This window comes from Pleurodeles waltl, chromosome 3_1 (assembly GCF_031143425.1).
Source record: "Pleurodeles waltl isolate 20211129_DDA chromosome 3_1, aPleWal1.hap1.20221129, whole genome shotgun sequence".
Classification (NCBI taxonomy): Eukaryota; Metazoa; Chordata; class Amphibia; order Caudata; family Salamandridae; genus Pleurodeles; species Pleurodeles waltl.
The window spans coordinates 973,924,587-973,946,261 of NC_090440.1; the positions used below are offsets into that span (position 1 = coordinate 973,924,587).

Genomic DNA, 21,675 nt, shown 5'->3' on the forward strand with positions numbered 1-21,675 from the left:
CCGTGTCTTTCTTTTGTTATCATCGTGCACTTAATCTATTTCTTCACGTTACTGCAATTCAAAGCCCAAAATATATATATATGTTCGATGGCATGTGTAGCTGCAGATACACATGCTTTGCACATCCCGCCATCTAGTGTTGGGCTCGGAGTGTTACAAGTTGTTTTTCTTCGAAGAAGTCTTTTCGAGTCATGAGATCGAGGGACTCCTCCCCTTTCGGCTCCATTGCCCATGGGTGTCGACTCCATCTTAGATTCTTTTCTTTCCGCCATCGGGTTCAGAAGTGTTCCTTTTCGCTCCACGCTTCGGTTCGGAAAGTTAGTGGAAAACTCGGAAAATTCGACGGTATTGTTTGCGTTCGGTATCGGGTTAGTTACAACAGATCGACACCGAAATTTGAAGAGCTCTGGCGGCCCTTTGGGGTTTTCGATTGCCCGGCGGGGCCTGGTCGGCCCGACCCCGTGCGTCTTCAAGGCTAATGGAACGGATCCCATTCCGCTTCTGCCCCGAATGTCACAATAAGTATCCTTATACAGATCAGCATTTGGTCTGTAATTTGTGTTTGTCGCCAGAACACAAAGAGGATACCTGTGAGGCCTGTCAGGCATTTCGGTCCAGAAAGACCTTAAGGGACCGAAGAGCAAGAAGACTACAGATGGCGTAGGTGCCGACAGGACAAAAACACATGGAGGAGGAAGAGGAAGCCTTCTCCATCGAGGATTCAGACTCGGAAGAGGTCGATCCTGAACAGACGCTGAAAACCGTGAGTAAGACGTCGATGCACAAGACTCGCGTAAAGACCAGTAAAGCCCAGGGGACGCCACCGCCAACAGGCCATGGCTTAACCCGAAAAATAGGTGACCGGGCATCGGCACCGAAAAAGGGCATGCATGTGTCGAAGTCATCCGACTCCGGTCGAGATACCGGCACAGAGCACACTCGACCCCGAGACACCGGGTCAGAGCAATCTCAGCACCGAGAGAGCGACACCCAACCAAGTCGGCACCGAGAAATCAGTACGCAGAAGAGCAAAAAAGTGTCGTCGGAACCGAAAAAGGCAGCCGAAAAGATTTCGATACCGAAACATCCGGCCTCGGAACCGTAATCAAGTTCCTACACAGAGGAACACAAGGCCTGTCCTCACAAATGCAAACACATAGATTTGGACAGGAACTGGAGACAATGGAGCCAGACTACACCCAAAGAAGGCTCCACATCCAAAAAGAAACAGGGAAAATCAGTACTCTCCCTCCAATTCGAATGAAACGAAAACTTGCCTTCCAAGAGAAAGACAAGCAGCCACAGGCGAAGGTGGCTAAACAAGTAACCCTGCCACCATCTCCACAACGCTCTCCACAACCATCACCGGTAGCCACTCCACCAATGATGCAATCCCCAACTCATACAGGGATGAGTCAGGATGATCCAGACGCGTGGGATCTTTATGATGCGCCAGTGTCAGATAACAGTCCCGAGTGTTATCCAGCTAGACCGTCGCCACCAGAGGATAGTACAGCCTACGCACAGGTGGTGTCAAGGGCAGCGGCGTTTCATAATGTCAGCCTGCATACTGAGCCAATTGAAGACGACTTTCTATTTAATACACTGTCGTCCACACATAGCCAGTACCAGAGCCTCCCCATGCTACCTGGAATGCTAAAACACTCCAAACAAGTGTTTGAAGAGCCTGTGAAAGGAAGGGCCATTACTCCAAGGGTGGAGAAAAAATATAAACCGCCACCAACAGACCCCGTGTACATCACACAACAGTTGACACCAGACTCCGTGGTAGTAGGGGCAGCTCGCAAGAGGGCGAACTCACACACTTCAGGAGATGCACCACCTCCAGACAAAGAGAGTCGTAAGTTCGCGTCAGGGAAAAGAGTGGCGGCACAGGCAGCAAACCAGTGGCGTATTGCCAACTCACAGGCTTTGTTGGCCAGATATGATAGGCTCCTTGGGACGAAATGCAACACTTTATTGAACATTTTCCCAAAGAGTTCCAAAAAAGAGCACAGCAAGTAGTGGAAGAAGGACAGAGTATCTCAAACAATCAGGTACGGTCAGCAATGGATGCGGCAGACACAGCTGCTAGGACTGTAAACACAGCAGTGACAATACGGAGACATGCATGGCTGCTTACATCAGGATTCAAGCTGGAAATACAACAAGCCGTGCTGAATATGCCATTTAACGGACAGCAGTTGTTTGGGCTTGAGGTGGACACTGCTATTGAAAAACTTAAAAAGGACACTGATACGGCCAAAGCCAGGGGTGCACTCTACTCCCCACAGAGCAGAGGCACATTTCGTAAAACACAGTTTCGAGGGGGGTTTCGAGGACAAAGCACGGAACCCACAACCTCACAAACAAGGCCCACTTATCAGAGCCAATATCAGCGGGGAAGTTTTCGGGGACAATATAGAGGGGGACAGTTCCCAAAAAGTAGAGGGAAGTTCCAAACTCCCAAAACTCCACAAAACAAGCAGTGACTTCAAAGTCACAAATCCCCAACACATAACACCAGTGGGGGGGAGATTAACCAAGTTCTACAAACAATGGGAGGAAATAACAACAGACACTTGGGTCCTAGCAATTATCCAGCATGGTTATTGCATAGAATTTCTAAAATTCCCTCCAAATGTCCCACCGAAAACACACAATATGTCAAAACAACACATGGATCTTCTACAACTGGAGGTCCAAGCGTTGTTACAAAAAGATGCAATAGAACTTGTACCAATTCATGAGAGAGAAACAGGAGTTTACTCACTGTACTTTCTCATACCCAAAAAAGACAAAACTCTAAGACCTATATTAGATCTCAGAACATTAAATATCTACATCAAATCAGATTACTTTAACATGTTGACACTACAGGACGTAATCCCATTGCTCAAAGAACAAGACTACATGACAACACTAGACCTAAAGGATGCATACTTCCATATACCGATAGATCCTTCACACAGAAAGTACTTAAGGTTTGTATTCCAAGGGGTACATTACCAATTCAAAGTGTTGCCATTCGGGATAACAACTGCGCCAAGAGTTTTTACAAAATGCCTGGCAGTAGTGGCTGCTCATATCAGAAGGCAGCAAATACATGTGTTCCCGTACCTAGACGACTGGTTAATCAAAACCAACACGCTAAGACAATGTTCACAGCACACAAACTACGTCATACAGACCCTTCACAGGCTAGGTTTCTCGATCAACTACGCGAAGTCACACCTTTTGCTGTGTCAAACACAGCAATACTTAGGAGCGACAATCAACACAGCAAAAGGGATTGCCACTCCAAGTCCACAAAGGGTTCAAACATTTCACAAGGTAATACAGGCCATGTATCCAACACAAAAGATACAAGTCAAAATGGTAATGAAACTCCTAGGCATGATGTCTTCATGCATAGCCATTGTCCCAAAAGCAAGATTGCACATGCGGCCCTTACAACAGTGCCTAGCATCACAATGGTCACAGGCACAGGGTCAACTTCTAGATCTGGTGTTGATAGACCGCCAAACATACATCTCGCTTCTATGGTGGAACAGTACAAATTTAAACCGAGGGCGGCCTTTCCAAGACCCAGTGCCACAATACGTCATAACGACGGATGCTTCCATGACAGGGTGGGGAGCACACCTCAATCAACACAGCATCCAAGGACAATGGGACATACATCAGAGGCAGTTTCACATAAATCACTTAGAACTGTTAGCAGTATTTCTAGCGCTGAAAGCATTTCAACCCATAATAACCCAAAAATACATTCTTGTCAAAACAGACAACATGACAACAATGTATTTTCTAAACAAACAAGGAGGGACACACTCGACACAGTTGTGCCTCCTAACACAAAAAATATGGCATTGGGCGATTCACAACCACATTCTCCTAATAGCACAATTTATTCCAGGGATTCAGAACCAGTTGGCAGACAATCTCTCTCGAGATCACCAACAAACCCACGAATGGGAAATTCACCCCCAAATAGATCTATTTGCAACAAAAGAAAACTCAAAATGCCAAAACTTCGCATCCAGGTACCCACAAGATCAATCCCAAGGCAATGCTCTATGGATGAACTGGTCAGGGATATTTGCGTACGCTTTTCCCCCTCTCCTTCTATATCTAGTAAACAGGTTGAGTCAAAACAAACTCAAACTCATACTAATAGCACCAACATGGGCAAGGCAACCTTGGTACACAACACTACTAGATCTTTCAGTAGTACCTCATGTCAAACTACCCAACAGACCAGATCTGTTAACACAACACAAACAACAGATCCGACATCCAAATCCAGCATCGTTGAATCTAGCAATTTGGCTCCTGAAATCCTAGAATTCGGGCACTTAGACCTCACACAGGAATGTATGGAGGTCATAAAACAAGCTAGAAAACCTACCACTAGACACTGCTATGCAAATAAGTGGAAAAGATTTGTTTATTACTGCCATAATAATCAAATTCAACCTTTACACGCATCTGCAAAAGAAATAGTAGGATACTTACTACATTTGCAAAAATCTAACCTAACTTTCTCTACCATTAAAATACATCTTACGGCAATTTCTGCTTACCTACAAATTACGCCCTCAATTTCATTGTTTAGGATACCAGTCATAAAGGCGTTTATGGAAGGTCTAAAGAGAATTATACCACCAAGAACACCACCAGTTCCTTCATGGAACTTCAACATTGTCCTAACACGACTCATGGGTCCACCTTTTGAGCCCATGCACTCTTGTGAAATGCAATACTTAACGTGGAAAGTTGCATTTTTTATTGCCATCACATCTCTAAGAAGAGTGAGTGAGATTCAAGCATTTACCATTCAAGAACCATTTATTCAAATACACAAAAATAAAGTTGTTCTACGGACCAATCCTGAATTTTTACCAAAAGTAATCTCACCGTTCCACCTAAATCAAACGGTAGAATTACCAGTGTTCTTCCCACAACCAGATTCGGTAGCCGAAAGAGCACTACATACATTAGACATCAAAAGAGCACTAATGTACTACATTGACAGAACAAAACTAATTCGAAAGACAAAACAATTATTTATCGCCTTTCAAAAACCTCATACAGGAAATCCAATTTCAAAACAAGGCATTGCTAGATGGATAGTTAAGTGCATTCAAACCTGCTATCTTAAAGCTAAAAGAGAACTGCCTATTACACCAAAGGCACACTCAACCAGAAAGAAAGGTGCTACCATGGCCTTTCTAGGAAATATTCCAATGAACGAAATATGTAAGGCAGCAACATGGTCTACGCCTCATACATTTACCAAGCACTACTGTGTAGATGTGCTAACTGCACAACAAGCAACAGTAGGTCAAGCTGTATTAAGAACATTATTTCAAACTACTTCAACTCCTACAGGCTGAACCACCGCTTTTGGGGAGATAACTGCTTACTAGTCTATGCACAGCATGTGTATCTGCAGCTACACATGCCATCGAACGGAAAATGTCACTTACCCAGTGTACATCTGTTCGTGGCATTAGTCGCTGCAGATTCACATGCGCCCACCCGCCTCCCCGGGAGCCTGTAGCCGTTTAGAAGTAGATCTTAAACATTTGTACATTTGTAAATATATTACTTAAAACTTTATTATGTACATACGCATTCACTCCATTGCATGGGCACTATTATTAGCATACACAACTCCTACCTCACCCTCTGCGGGCAAAACAATCTAAGATGGAGTCGACGCCCATGCGCAATGGAGTCGAAATGGGAGGAGTCCCTCGGTCTCGTGACTCGAAAAGACTTCTTGGAAGAAAAACAACTTGTAACACTCCGAGCCCAACACCAGATGGCGGACTGTGCACAGCATGTGAATCTGCAGCGACTAATGCCACGAACAGATGTACACTGGGTAAGTGACATTTTCCATATATTTATATATATATATATATATATATATATATTTTTTTGTTTTAAATAACACGTTATTGCATTCATGAGATACAAACACAATCAGTTCAGACTTCAAGCTCAAGCCACGAGGCCACAGTTAAAACATTGAGCAATACAGATAAATTGCACAGTCATTCACAGTATCGAAGATAACAGCCGTGACCACCGCTGAAATGGTCATGTGTATTAGAACTACAAATAACCATAGTTTCAATATACAGACTTCTTGATCCATGCCCCCCAGATTCGGTTGAATTTCTGTGAGACCTCCCTTGCCTTGTATACTAATTTTTTCAAGTGCTACACATGAATCCATTCCTCGAATCTAGTCTTGTATGAATGGGGACTGCTTGTCTCTTCTGTGTCTAACAAGATCACTCTTGGCCACCATATATGCTGTAGCGAGGAGGGATCAGACTCTTCTAGAATCCCCCACAAAGTCCATTATCGCATATAAAATAATTTTGGGGTCAAGCCCCAGAGGGATACCCACCACAGGCCCCATGTGCCTCTTGATCCTGACCAACATGCCTGCACCCCTGGACACATCCAGATAGTGTGGTAAAGTGTACCTGGGGTGGATCCACACCATAATCATGCTGGGTCACGGGCCCAGCCCCTATGCCAAATGCATTCATGAGAATAATAAATCCCGTGGAAGTATTTGAATTGGACCAAATAAGGGCGCATTGATACCACAAACATCTTCTGGGCCATTTTTGCCTCGGCCCAGTCGTTGTCTAGGGCCACCACATCCTCCTCCCACCTAGACCTCAGTGCTCCCATGGGGATCAGGCGCATTTGTGACTAAGGATTTGTGCAGCCGAGATATATCACCCCTGTCCAGCACATGGGTCACTAACTTGAATTCAAGTGGGTTGAATTCAGGAAGTGTTAGCCTGTCCTTATAGATTTCTAAGGCATGCTGCAGTTGTAATTAGCGGTAAAACTATGAGGGATAAAGGCTGAACGTGTCTGCCAACTCTTGAAAGGACCGCATATGGCCCAAAAGACCTTTTTATCACATAAATAAGAATACTTTTCCAGTGATGCGTGGTAAAACCATAAAGGATGTGTAATACTTGCTCAAAGTACACCTACTTGCCAGGATGCACTCATTCTATTAAAATTACATAGAATGGTAATTTTATGCTTACAAATTATTGCAGATTTATGGCCACCATGTTTAAGTAGCGTTTTTGTTTGTTTTCACCACCAAGGCCAGACCTGCTCAGTCAGATGATGCTTTTTAGGTCGAGCACGCAAGTGCTTTCTGACCTGTTGTAAGTATTCTTTTGACTTTTAACCACACCCATCACATTCACTCGTTCGTTGGCTTGCCCTTCAAAAATCCCTTGATGTAATTGGCAAATGCTTTACGTTGTCCCACCATGGGCCGGTTTTGTTGCCGCCTTGCTGATTGACCCTGTTACATGGATTATTGAACGATTACTGATATAATTCAGCGTGGACGAACTACTTTCCTTTTGTCTCTCCTCTTCGTGCTCCATGGTGCACTCTGCGTGAACAGCGCAGTTCACACTGTTACCTACTTAGTCATTTCTTTTGGCTCTCCCCTAAGTACATTCTCTTTCCAGAAAGAACGTTAATCACCAGAGTTATTTTGACATTTTTTTACATTATATGCACTCTGATCTGCTTAGTACACGTTCTTTGCAGCAGGCATATTTACCCTGTGAACTACCTTATGATGACTCCAGGCTTCAACTAGACAAAAGTACGTTCTCTCTCCAGAAAGAACATAAATTGCCAGTTACTTTGACATTTTTACATTACATGCGCTTTGTAAATTGTCTAGTACACGTTCTTTGCAGCAGGTACATTAACCATCTACGCTACCTTACGATGAGTCCAAGCTTCCATTAGACAAAAGTACGTGCTCGCTCCAGAAAGAACATAAATCGCTAGTTATCTTGACATTTTTACATTGTATACACTGTGTGACTTTCCTTGCACACGTTCTTTGCAGCAGGCAAATTAACCCTGTGCGCTACCTTAAAATGAGTCCAGGCTTCCACTAGACAAAAGAACGTTTTATCTCCAGAAAGAACATGAACTCTTTGCGCTACCTTACGAATCCAAGCTTCCACTAGGCAAAAGTCTGTTCTCTCTCCACAAAAAAACATTAATCGCCGGAGTTATTTTGACATTTTTTACATTATATGCAGTCTGATCTGCTTAGTACACATTCGTTGCAGCAGGCATATTAACCCTATGTGCTACCTTATGATGACTCCCAAGCTTCCACTAGACAAAAGTATGGTCTCTCTCTAGAAAGAACATAAATCACCAGTTATTTTGACATTTTTACATTATATGCTTTTTGTGATTTGCCTAGTACACATTCTTTACAGCAGGCATATTAACCCTCTGTGCTACCTTACAATGAGTCCACAGCTCATGAGCTACAGCTGCAGTCCATGATGAAAACAGTCAGGCAAGGTGCTGAAAACCTGGCTTGCTTTGTTTTTACTGTGATACACTACAATTCAAGAGGACATTCCAACTGTAATATCGTAAAGTTGGAAGCCAGCCCTTGGAGTAGTATTCGTAGAGTTGTCCAGCTCCCTAGTTCAAAACTTGATTTCCTCATTTAGTTTTTCTGTTTTACATTCTGGGACAAGCAGTTTTCTTTTTATAACATAGTACAAGCTATTAATAAAAAGCAAAAACCTGACTAGATAAACTACACACGTTGGAGTCTGTGAAACTTGAGCTGTGTGTGTGCGTATATTTATAAAACTAACCTGAAGGAGAGCTTACAGTTGATTATGCTGTACAATGGTAAATATTTTACAATGAAACTGAATGAAAATATTTAATTTCAAGACTGAGGATCATTAATATCATGTGAGATGGCTCTCCTCAAGCATGTGAAAAATCATGGGCATTCTGTTCAACTCCCCAGACTGCAATAAAGGGAAAGTGATCCAGTAAACACGCATTATTCGAGTGCAATTATTTATCCATTGCCCGCGGGTAATTTCGCCTGTACCATCTGCCAAGTAAATATGTTTTGCACCTGGGAGTAGTTTGTGTTTTAAGGGGCTTGTTTAAAAAAATATTCGAGTAGGCCTAATAGGCCTTTAGTTATATGTAGGGCTACTGGAATTATGTGGCAGAAAGGACCAAAATATGCGACAGGGTTGACCAATTAATGTGACAAAATAAGTTCAGTTATCCATTTACAATGTCAATAGCTCCAGCTCACGTAAATGCAAGACTAATTGCATTGCAGATGCTTGTTGTTGCTGGTGAGAGGTCCAGCGGATGAGAATGTGGACAAAATGGGATGTGTGGGGAATCATTCCAAGGACTATTTATTAGGCTTGCGCCTCAGTAGCCCTGTAGGTTGGTAGGGTAACGGTTCCTAGGTTGCTGCTCATCTCTTAAAAAAATAAATCTACAATATGGTGGTGTTACTCTAGGCGTATATTTTTGTAATGAAACTAGCATTATTTGGAGGACCATTTCCTTTTGAGACCTCATTCAAATAGTTATTTGTCATTTAGTCAGCGTAGAGTCTACCTTTGTTATGGCATTGCAACATATTAATTTGTCTGCTGTGATTTTATGAGATTAATGTCTCATTGGTACACTGGAGACTAATTTGGTTTGTGTAGTGGTTCGTGTGTTGTCAACTCCGTGCAGTTAAGGAAGAACACTCTAAATTTACAGTCCCTCTGAGAGGACTGAAGCGTTAAAAACTTGCGATCTACGGGCTTCGCAGCTGGCTGTGTGCGTTAGATACATAAAACCTGTGGTTTTCTCCAGAAAACGGTAGGTGCTCTAACCTAGAGCAAAATATGTATTCTTCTCATTCGATAATGGATGAGTAAGCTGCTGTCATTAATGTCACAAAGGGTGCTGCTTAACACATGGGAGACTTGCTGGTTCTCCCTTGGGAGCCATATTGTATTAGTGTGCTCAGTCCAATCCCCAACCTGAATGCAAGAGAATGGGATTGTTGGGCCTGTGTGTTTTGGGTGTGGAAGCTTGCTTAGAAAATGTGTTGAGTTCTGAGTCTGAACAGTGTGTGAAATAGGCCAACCAATAGGTAACTACTATTGGAGACCCAGGTGCGCACCCTGGAAAGACCACCCTTTTATCCTCGAGTACATTGTGCGTCCATTTGAAAAGCCAAGAAGATGTAGAGAAGCCGGCGCCACCTAAAAGCATTACTTCCACTTACATAACGGGTACCTAGCAGCTTCTTGCCACTATGTCTAAAGCCAGATTATAGTGGGCCATCTGTTCCAGCACTGTTCCTCTGCTCTTGCTATCGTGTTCTTCCAGCGATGTCTCCCACCTCGTCCACAGTATTCTCCACTGAGCTAGAATAAAGTGCGTTGTAGTATGGGTGCTGAGCGCCCCCCTTGTTGTACAAGGAGGAGAAAACAGGCTGGCAATTTTGTCTCATTTAACCATAGTAATCCTGGGAACCGCGTTATTGTTTTGTTGTTGGACTCTGTAGTGCTTACTATCACTGACGAGGTGCCGAAGCGCTTTGGCTGACCTTATTCGGTAGGCGATGCTTTGTTAGAACGATGTTTGTCTGTGTAGTGTGAACCGTTTGGGAAGATTCTGTGTAAAGGGCACTGAGTAGTATCCTGAACTAATCTGCTTTGTGTACTATTCCGTTGGGTCTGATACTGTGTAATGTGCTACGTGTCTATTATTTGATTAAACGTTATATTTCTGGTTTGTAGGACTTGTCGGGTTCCATAGATGACCTGCCAATGGGTGCAGAGGGAGCGTTGAGCCCTGGAGTAAGCACGTCAGGGATTTCCAGCAGCCAGGGGGAGCAGAGTAACCCTGCACAGTCGCCATTCTCTCCTCACACCTCACCCCACCTGCCAGGAGTCCGGGGCCCTTCTCCTTCCCCTGTTGGTTCTCCAGCAAGTGTTGTACAGCCTCGTTCTGGCCCTATGTCACCAGCTGCAGTTCCAGGTAATCATGAATGTTCAATCACCACTGTATCAAAATGGTTGTCTGTAACAAAGCTTTCTTTAAATGCTCGTTAATTGCTCATTAATGTATGTTCTTCCATGTTTAAGTCAACCAGATGCCGCCTCGACCACCCAGCGTCCAGTCTGAAAACATCATGCACTCATCAATGAACCAGACAATAAACCCCTCAGTGAACCAGTCTATGAACCCCTCCATTAATCCTTCAGTTAACTCCTCTATGAATTCTTCAGTGAATCCTTCAATGAATTCCTCAATGAACCCTTCAGTGAACTCTTCAATGAACCCATCTATGAACCCCTCGATGAACCCATCAATGAGTCCTATGAATTCTTCTATTAACCCAAACATGAACCCCTCAAGCCTTAATCAGGATAGAGGTGAGCTTGTATAATCCATGAGCTAGAGTAAAAAGTAGCGCTCATGTTGAGGGAATGGCAGACCTGGGTGCATGTGGTAATGCATAGATATGAACTTCTGCGACTGAGGGCTGGTGGACAGCTTACAGGTAAACAGATGCATGGGGGGGGATCTGTTGTACCTCATTGTTGAGTTTCAGTTTCTGACTTGTAAAATAGGTGAGCATTCACAGGTAGAACCGGTTTTGGAAAAAACAGTGCCAAGTTGCTGGTATAAAACATGGTAAATTAATCGATGAAAAAGTTAACTGGGAGATTGCGATGTTTGGAAATTGCTGTGCAGAGTAATTTGGTTTCCAGTCACACCAGGGAATTTTGGAGATGGGGTGCCTTGGTGAGTTTCTCCCATGGTGCTGTGTAGACAGAGTGATTATTGGTTGTCAGGAGAGCCCAGGTGGATCCCATTGATGAATGTATGTGTCTCTGTTCTTTATTCTTTAGTTTTTGGCATTTTTTTTCCTTCTGGCTGGCTCGACCTGAGTTTTGTGCTTTTCTTTAGGCTACATCCAGAGGAATCCACAGATACCGCAGTACAACTCTCCCCAGCCTGGTGCCGCCTTATCCCCACGGCAGTCTTCCGGAGCACAGATGCATTCTGGGATGAATCCTTATCAGCAGAACTCGATGGCAAGCTATGGTCCGCAGGGCAGTCAGTATGGACCCCAAGGTGATGGCTTGAATCAATGTGTGGTCTGATATTGTAAACAGTCGTAGTTCACATTGCAGTACTTGTAAAGCTGTGATCAGATTAGTTATTTTACAGGAATAAGAAGGTCAGTATCTAAGAAAAGGCCATTCGTCTGTGGAATGATTTGTCTTATGTCCCAGACTCTGCAGTCCTATCTATGGTAAATCGTGGATTCGTTTTTAACTCTGTTTAAGATTGGTTATTACTACAGTTCGAGAACCTGTCATGGGTTCCCTAGGTCCTTATGCCGGTACAAGTGGTTCAACTACAATCTTTTATTGATGGTTCATGCTAAGCAGACCTCCAACATTTTTCTAAAAGGCTTGAAGAGATTGTTTTTAATAGCATAAAGATTAATTCCACCAAAAACCAGTAAGTAATCTTCTTCAAGACTAACAATTAATCCAAAAGCACAGTTGATTTGTTATGCTAGTCAGAGCAGAATTTTCCTTTTGCAAAGGTAGGCCTGGATTTCTGTAGATGATAGACATACCGCCCACCCCCAACGAACAGTAACAACAATGGAAGAAATTGTCCAAAGGTAATGGTTACTTTCTGGTGATTGCTTATGGAGTTTAGTTCTACAATAATTAATCCGGGCCTCTAGCAAAGCTCAATCATGCAGGTTATCTTTTTCTGGGTCATGGTAGCCATGCTATTGGGAAGTTTCAAGTGATTTTTTTGATTAAAAAGTATAGATCTTTAAGCTGTGTGCTGACAGTTGAGAGTTCTAGTCTAAGGAGAGAACCCTTTGTGAGCCTGGACAACACACTGAAGCCGCCTCAAGGATGCACGTAGCTTGGGTTTATACACAAGCAGTAACCTAATTGGAACAGAAATGTATAACCTTAGACGGTAAGTATTTGTTGCCTGTAAGAGGTTGGAAATGTGCACAGTTGACTCGAGCAAGGTGGTGAGTGTGCCAAAGGCACTGAATCTTTGTATTGTACACTACATAAACCAAAGAAATAAACTGTTTTCCATAGTCCTGGGTGTTTCAAGGGGCCATATTATTATGTGTTGTTTAGTAACACTGCTCAAAAACCTGAGACGTTGGTTAAAAATATTCGATAGTTTTTTAGGTTGCTTGTGACAGGCCCAAGTAGGAGCAGTTTGAGTTATGTGTGCATTGGACTTTGTAAAGATGGCGATGAACAATTCTTAATCTTTTGCCAATATATTGGAAGTTGTTTCCCAGGGAGCAGTCTTCGAATTTGGATGCAGAGTATTGGCATGTGGCGATTCCCTTTGGTCAGAAACTGGTCGATGAGGAGCATTAATGCCATTTAACTTGCTGAACTTATAGAATGTATATGTTTGTGCACACGTAGCACGCGTGCAGATGTGCAGTGTGATATACTATTCATTGCCGTTATTGAGCGTTGGGGGGGGGGGGGGCGTAGTTCATGAAACTAAAAAGGTTCAAGTGTGTCGTGATACCCTGCCCCTCTGTCAACATTGGTCATAAATATCATACTACACTTAGCAGATATGCATGTATGGTGCAGGCTAAGCTATTTGTCCATTTGCAGTATTAAAACACAGTATATAACCATGTACAGAGCCCTGAAAATCTATACAGTAATATAAAATCACAATCATTTCAATTGAGCTTTGTAAGGCTGTAGTTGTTTTCTTGTCAACAGATTCTCAAATGCACAATACATAAACACATGAACACAATACAACACAACTACCTAGCACAATAGCACACCACATCACACCAGCTAAACGAAAAGCAGCAGAGCAACACAATAGCACAATGACATTGTAGCATTAAAACACGTACCACTAGAGAACACTACAGAAAACCATAAGGCATGACACTATGACATAGGATCGCAACAACATAGCAAAACAGCACACCACAAAGCCAACAAAGTTGTGCAATAACACAACACTTGAGCACAACACTAAATGCGATCAACTCAACCACCACTATAGCAACACCACAACAGCACTACCCATTAGCACAAAAAACAAATAACAATAACATAGCAAAATAAGATGAACATCCTAAACACGCACAAAAATAAATACAAAAAGAACTTTGCTACAATACATATCACACACAAAGCACAAAACCATACAATATAATGTCAACACCACAAAACACCAGTTCAACAGCAACACAACACAAATAAACTTTGTCCACCACCCATTCACTTTTAGCAACTGTTGTCATGTATGAAGTGAACATTTACTGTTCTATTCCTTGAATTCTGGTATGGAAAATTAATAATATGGATGTCACATATGAAATGTGGACTGCCTTATTTGGGTACATAATGCATATTTATGACCCCCCCTGGAGATCACAGTGCTTATATTGCCCTCGAACTACATTTACAGTGTGAACTCCCTTGGGGTTTGATAGAAATACTCTTATGTATTTCTACTGCAGTCCATATATTCCATAGATATGTCATAGGTATAATTTATAGTGTGGCACTGTTATTTTGGTAATGGACTTTAGTGGCGGCTGTTTGTAGTGGAAATCAATGGTCAGTGAAAGGGGACCAAAGGGAAAAAAATGCTTGAATTGTCGGGCCCAGCATGCTTTTAAAAGATGTCAGACACTGTCATAGCTGTTCTTACAGAGTTGATTTAGAATACACTTTAAACCTTAGCAGATGCAGTATTCCCTCGACACAGGATAAAAAATCATAACATCGCACAGTAATAAGACAATCACCTCATCTTACAATTTAATTTGCGTGAGTTGAATTACATAAACCCCCTCTTTTGTCGGGTAAGCTGCCTATTGGTCCGCTGTTTATTTACCTCTGACGTTAACTATATGGCCCCCACTTCATTCTACTTCATATTTCATTATTTGCCCCCTTTTTCAGAATCAGTGGCAGCATATTGCATGCATAAGGAAGTGCATTCATTGTCTTCAGCCTTGACCCAGTTACAAAGCATCCCAAGTATTTTGTTTATTCGGTGGAAACGACTTTTTTTTTTTGATCTTTGTATATTTGTGGTTAGTGGACTACAAGACAAATATGTCCTCATACAATTGTCTCCCATTGAAATGTACGATACAGCCAATGCTCATGTAACTTTTTTAGTCGAGTATCATATTTGTCACTTACATCGTGCACTGGGATGTCTCTGTCGAGCACTGTCTATGTACAAAGCGTACATACATTTGAAAAATATATCAATTGCTCAATCTAGGCTATACGTTTAAAGTGTTTGTTTTTATTGTGTGATGTTAGGATTCACAGGATCTTTTCACCCTGTTGAGACTGAACACAGCCTCTACTGTAGTTTAAAGTGGTATTCTAAAATAAGTCAGTAAGAAACACTGTTTATTACTGTGTTGAATGTTCCTATGTTCCGAGGAATATAGCAATTCCCTAATAGTTGCGGCATATATTTCACTCCACTTGTCTGAGACATTCCCATTTTACTCTTTCTGCCGGACTGGCCTCTTAAAATGAAATACAAGTGCTCTTGGTCGTATACTGTGTGTATGCCGTCTAAATTCATACACACTTCCGATAAATATGAATATAGATGTACCTAAGTCCTTGTTACAGAATTTTTCAAAATAATTCTTTGTCTCCTCCTATGACTCCACATGGACTGTTTCTGTATCTTCTCTACTCCATTTTGTAGCCTACTCTTTTGTCTCATTGCCTTAAGACTTGTTTATTGGACCTCCAATGTCATTTAACACTACAGGAACCTCGAAAATCTCTTATCACTTCTAGATCACCTCTTAATCCCTGCTTTGACATATACCTCAAACAATGAGCCTCGTTGCTTGCCAAATATTTTAGTCTATTTTAAAGCTCCTCGTCCATTTTGAAGTTCACCCTCTCTATTATCAATTCCCAACCTGTGGAAACGTTTGGTCTATTCCTTTAAAAAATCTTAATTGGGGCATAAAGTACTAGCCAACCTTAAACCCATCTTTTTCCTCTTTTTATCATCTAAAATATTTGAATCCGATATCAGTACCCAACTTTGCACCTTCTTGAGCATGATAATTATTTTGAAGCTCATCCCTCTGACTTTAGAACCAACTTTATAAAGAACCAAAACAAGTACAGATTCAACGTTAAAGTCTACACATGTTTAGATGCTGGCCACTGCCCTACTTGTGGTAACTTAAAACTCTGTAAGACTGGTGGTAGCAATGCTGGGGCTCCTCTAAGGAGCCCCCACGGTGCATGGAATCATACTTCCAATTCTTGCAACAGTATTGGGGTATGATTCTGACATGTTTGATACCAAACATGCCCAGGTTCTGAGTTACCATTACGTAGCTGGACATAGGTAGTCACCTATATCTAGTACACCCGTAAATTGGCGTCCCTGCACTCACAAAGTCCAGAAAAATGAATCTGGAGTTTGTGGGGGGACCTCTGCTAGTGCAGGGGTGCTGTCACACACAGATACCTGCATCCTGTCTTCTGGGCTAGAAGGGCCTACCACAGGGGTGACTTACAGTGACCTGGTGTAGTGACCTGTAGTGAAAACGGATGCATGCACCCGTTTCACGCAGGCTGCAATGGCAGGACTGCAGAACCGTTTGCATGGGCTCCCTATCAGTGGCAGAATAACTGCTGCAGCCCATATGGATCTCCTGGAACCCCAATGCCCAGGGTAGCTAGGAACCATATACTAGGGACTTACATGGGGGGACCAGTATGCCAATTGTGGGAAGAAAAAAGTACAATTTAGAGGAGAGAGCAAAACGACTGCGGTCCTGGTTAGCAGGAACCCAGCAAACAGTCAAACATACTGACATGCAGAAAGTGGGGGTGACCATGCCATGAAAGAGGGTACTTTCCTACACAACCCCCCAACCGCCCTCCAAACGAAAGACAAGAAGGCCACCTTGCCCAGATGAGTCTTCATTGTCTAAGTGGAAATATCTGGAGAGTCCATCTGCATTGGAGTGGTTACTCCCAGGCCTATGTTCCACTGTATAGTACATTCCCTGTAAGGATATGGACCACCTCAACAAATTGGGGTTTTCGCCTTTCATCTGTTTGAGCCATAGAAGGGGCTTGTGGTCTGTTTGAATAACGAGGTGAGTGCCCAGCAGGTATGGCCTCAGCTTTTTCAAGGCCCAGACCACAGCAAAGGCCTCCCTTACTATAGCTGACCAACGCTTCTCTCTAGGGGTCAACCTTCTGCTGATAAAAGCAACTGGTTGATACTGGCCCTCAGTGTTGAGCTGAGAAAAAACTGCACCCGCCCCTACCTCTGAGGCATCAGTTTGGACAATGAACATCTTGGAGTAACCAGGGCTTTTTAACACTGGTGCAGAGCACATTGCCAGTGTAAGGTCCCCAAAAGCTTTTTGACAGCTAGCTGTAGATAAAACTTTTTTTGGCATCTTTTTAGATCCGAAGTCATCAGGAGGGGCTACAATGGAGCCATAATTATTGATGAACCTCCTGTAGTACCCAGTGAAACCTAGGAAGGCTCTCACCTGGGTCTGTGTGGTAGGGGGAGTCCACTCTAAAACAGTATGGATCTTCCCCTGTAATGATTGAATCTGGCCTCCACCTACCAGGTGGCCCAGATATACAACCTTGCCCTGCCCTATCAGGCACTTAGAGGCCTTGATGGTGAGGCCTACTTTTTGCAGAGCCTCCAAAACATCCCAGAGGTGGACCAGGTGGTCATCCCAGGTGGAGCTAAAGACAGCTATGTCATTGAGATAGGCTGCATTTATAGGCTTCCAAACCTTTGAGGACTGTAATCACCAGCCTCTGAAAAGTGCCAGGTGCATTCTTCAAACCAAAGGGCATAACAGTAAATTGATTATGCCCTCCAGTGGTTGAGAATGCAGATTTTGGTTTTGCATCCTGTGACAATTTGATCTGTCAATATCCTGCAGTAAAGTCAAAGGTTCTTAGATACTTGGCAGATGACAGTGTATCTATTAGCTCATCTGTTCTATAAATAGGATGAGCATCAGTTTTGGTGACTGTGTTGAGCCCTCTGTAGTCAACACAGAACCTCATCTCTCTTGTTCCATTCTGAGAGTGAGGTTTTGGGATCAGCATCACCGGGCTAGCCCAGGGGGCTATCAGAGTGCTCAGTGACTCCTACGTCCAGCATCCTTTTCACTTCTGCTGTGATGCAGCCTCTAAAATTATCAGGTTGCCGTTAAATGTTCAACTGTCATGCTATCACCTGTGTCAATGGTGTGTTCATACCACGTTGTCTGACCAGGTGTCAGAGAAAACAGTTCCAGGAACTGGCCTAGGAGGTTCCTGCAGTCCTCCTTCTGGGATTCAGAAAGGCATTATGCTAGGACAACTCCATCCGCTGTACCATCAGCTGCAGTGGTGGTGAAGAGATCAGGGAGAGGTTCACTCTCTTCTTCCTGCCCCTCATCAGTTGTCATGTGCAGGGTCAGATCAGCCGCGTCATAGTAGGGCTTAAGGTGGTTCACATGAAGCCCCCTAATGGGGCTTCTAGGAGTGCCAAGGTCTGCCAAATAGGTGAGCTCACCCTTTTTGTCCCCTATAGTGTGGGGACCACTGGGAGCCACAGGCTCAGGGACCCACACTTTCTGTCCTGGCTGGTAAACAGTTAGGACAGTCTTCTGGTCATGCCACTGCTTTTGCAGTTCTTGGCTAGCCTGATGGTTTTTAGTGGCCTTTTTCATGTACTCAGCCATCCTGGATCTGAGTGCCAAGTACATAATCCACACTGTCTTGTTAAGGGGGCTTGAGAGGCTGCTCCCATCCTTCCCTTACAAGTGCAAGTGGACTCCTAACAGGGTGTCCAAACAGAAGTTCAAAGGGGCTGTAGCCTCCTCAGGAACCTCCCTGTAGGCAAACAGGAGGCATGGCAACAGGAAATTCCATCTCCTCCTGAGTTGAGTTTTTCAGAGTCCCAAAATCATGCCTTTGAGAGTCTTATTGAACCGCTCAACTAAACAATTGGTTTGGATGTGGTGAACTTGTAGGTTACACCACACTCTTCCACATGGTCTTAAGGTATGCAGACATGAAGTTTGCACCTCTGTCTGATTACACCTCCTTTGGAAAGCCCACCCTGAAGAAGATTCCCAGGAGGGCCTTTGCCACTTCAGGAGCTGTAGTGGTCCTTAGAGGTATAGCCTCTGGATACCTAGTGGCATATTCCACCACCTCCAGTATGAATCTTTTTCCAGAGGCAGTTGGGGGAGGGGTCTAGGAGACCAACAATAGCCACCTCAACCCTCTCAAAGAATCCCCAACTAACCCTCTCAAAGAATCCCCAACTACTGGTAATGAAATCAGGGGGACCTTTGGGGTGCCCCCTGTCTTGACACTTGCTTGACAGGTGACAGCAGCAACAAAACTCGTTTGTATCTTCAGACATATGGGACCAGTGAAAGTGTGGGACAAGTCTATCCCAAGTCTTGCTTTGTCCCAGGTGACCTGCCAGGGGTATGTCATGTGCAAGGGTCAACAGAAATTCTCTGTTCTGCAGAGGTACTACCAACCTCATGGTGGCACCAGGTTTGGGTTCCCTTGCTTCTGAGTATAAGAGGTTGTCCTCCCAATACACCTTGTGGGTGGCACTGACACCCCCTGCTTCCTGAAGGATAGCTTGCTGTCTTAACCCTTCCAGTGTGGGATAGGTTTGCTGTGCCCTAATGAATTCCTCCCTGGTAGTCCCTCCTGCACCTTCAAGCTCAGCTGTGTCAGCTTTCAACTCTTCAGGTTTAGGTTTTACCAAAGGAGTGGATTCCTCCTCCTCAAAGGGGACATCTTCACTGGAAGGTGGGGTAGGGGGCAACTTTTTGCCCTATCTACCCTTGGCTTTGGGAGCCTCTTGGGCCATTGTTCCAGGCTCCAAGATTCCTTTTTCTTTTTGCTTCTTGAACTGAGCCCTGGTCAAAGCAAAAAAAAAAAAAAAAAAAAAAACGCCCAGGGATGCCCAGCGTTGCTGCTTGGCCCTTCAAGTCCACTTCAACCCAAACTGAAGATTCCAAGTCTTTCCCCAAGAGACACTCTACAGGTAAGTATGTGGACACTACAACCTTCTTTGGGCCAGTAACGCCCCCCCCAGCTGAAATCAACAACTGCCAGGGGGTGGCACAAAGTCTTGTTGAGGGCGTCAGTCACTTGGTACTGATGACCAAGTAGGTGTTGCTCAGGGGACACCAGTTTGTCAGTCACCATAGTGACACTGGCACCTGTTTCCCTGAAGGACTCTGCCTGAACACAGTTTATCAAGGGCAGCTGCCTGTACTTACCTATGTTAAGGGGACAGGCAGCTAGGGTGGCAAAATCAATTTCCCCATCTGAGACTAAAACAGCCTCAAGTAGTTTCCCTAACTAAGCCAGCCCCCACCACACTTCCTAAAGTGAGCCCAGCTACACCCTTGGAATGGCTATTAATGCCTGACCCATCACTACTGTTGTTACTAGGGTCACTAGTGGTAGAGGTGGGGGTTGCAGTGGTGGGTGGTTTGGTGCTGTGACAAGCAGTGAAAAGTTGTATGCACATTTTCACGCAGACTGCAATAGCTGGCCTGCAGATACAGTTTGCATGGGATTAGGAAGGGCCAGGCCAGGTCAAAGTCAAGGGCTCAGACGTGCTCTTGCTCCAAAGGCTGATTTAACGACCTTGTGAACCTATTTTTTACTGTTATCTCAGTGCAACCCAATCTTTCTCTAGCCAGCTCTGCAAATTCAAGGGGGCCATTAACAGGCTATTTTATACCCAGCAGGATCCATCTGATGTACCTTCTGGCAGTAAGAATCACAAGTGGCCTCCGTTCGGTTTATCAATAGTGGATTGGTCCTAGATGTAGACTGTGCCATGCAGCCCCACCTCAGGTTCAGCCCTAACTCCATGGCTGATACTGAACCCCAAACGTCAACTCTGCACAGATGCTGGAGGGGAAGTCAATAGTCCTTTCCGACTCAAAAGGTCGTGTTGCACCCTCCTCCGAGATTGGAACAAGTTGAGCAACATCTCCACTGATGCCATTGCATTGATGCACCAATATGATAATCATTATGACAGCAAAAGTCAAGTCTGTGATGAAAAAAACCTCTTGTTAAAGCTCTATGATGGCCGTGGATCCACCATTATTGGCCTAAATTCATCTACCCTGGCAGCAGCTACAGTGTAATCCTCCTCTTTTGCCAGTGTTATAAGCAGATCTGCAAAGGACTTGGAACTTATTCCACCCACTACTGAATTCAACACTAATATATTTACAGACGTCCTTCATTCTGTGCAGACATCTGAGCAGCTTACCCTATCATTTGAGGAGGGTGATCACACACACAAAGCTGGGCCCCTGGGCCACGTCAGTCTTGTCTACAAATCAACAGGAAGATTGCAAGGTCACATACACCTAGTATAGGGGAACCTGCCTTCCCCCTTTAGCTCTCTACTCTGGAGAGTGTAGTGATGCAGGCATCCACAAGGCGATTTAACCCAAATGCGTTTCTGACAGCCTTGCCAGACAGAGTTGAAACACAGGGAGGCATTTAGTAAAAGGATGCGTTCATCGTTTAGTCTTGTTCTCAGGTCAGTGAACGGGAGCTGCCTCCTGGGGAGCTATTTGCATGGGTTATGGGATACGGTGGCAGACATCTTGCTAATCGTACCAAATGACATCTGACCTCAGTCCCAGTCAGGACTAGAATGGTGCTTTGGCGC

The 21,675-nt window shown here is 43.9% G+C and overlaps 1 protein-coding gene across 2 annotated transcripts in view; it reads left to right on the forward strand.

Annotated features, from left to right (window-relative positions):
• The window catches only part of ARID1A (AT-rich interaction domain 1A), a 593,039-nt gene that overhangs the window by 188,975 nt on the left and 382,389 nt on the right, over positions 1-21,675 (forward strand). For both annotated transcript variants that reach the window (XM_069224049.1, XM_069224050.1), the window contains exons 5-7: positions 10,665-10,905; positions 11,013-11,303; positions 11,842-12,009. In XM_069224049.1, coding sequence (XP_069080150.1) covers positions 10,665-10,905; positions 11,013-11,303; positions 11,842-12,009 — 700 coding nt within the window. The remainder of the gene's footprint in view (positions 1-10,664; positions 10,906-11,012; positions 11,304-11,841; positions 12,010-21,675) is intronic.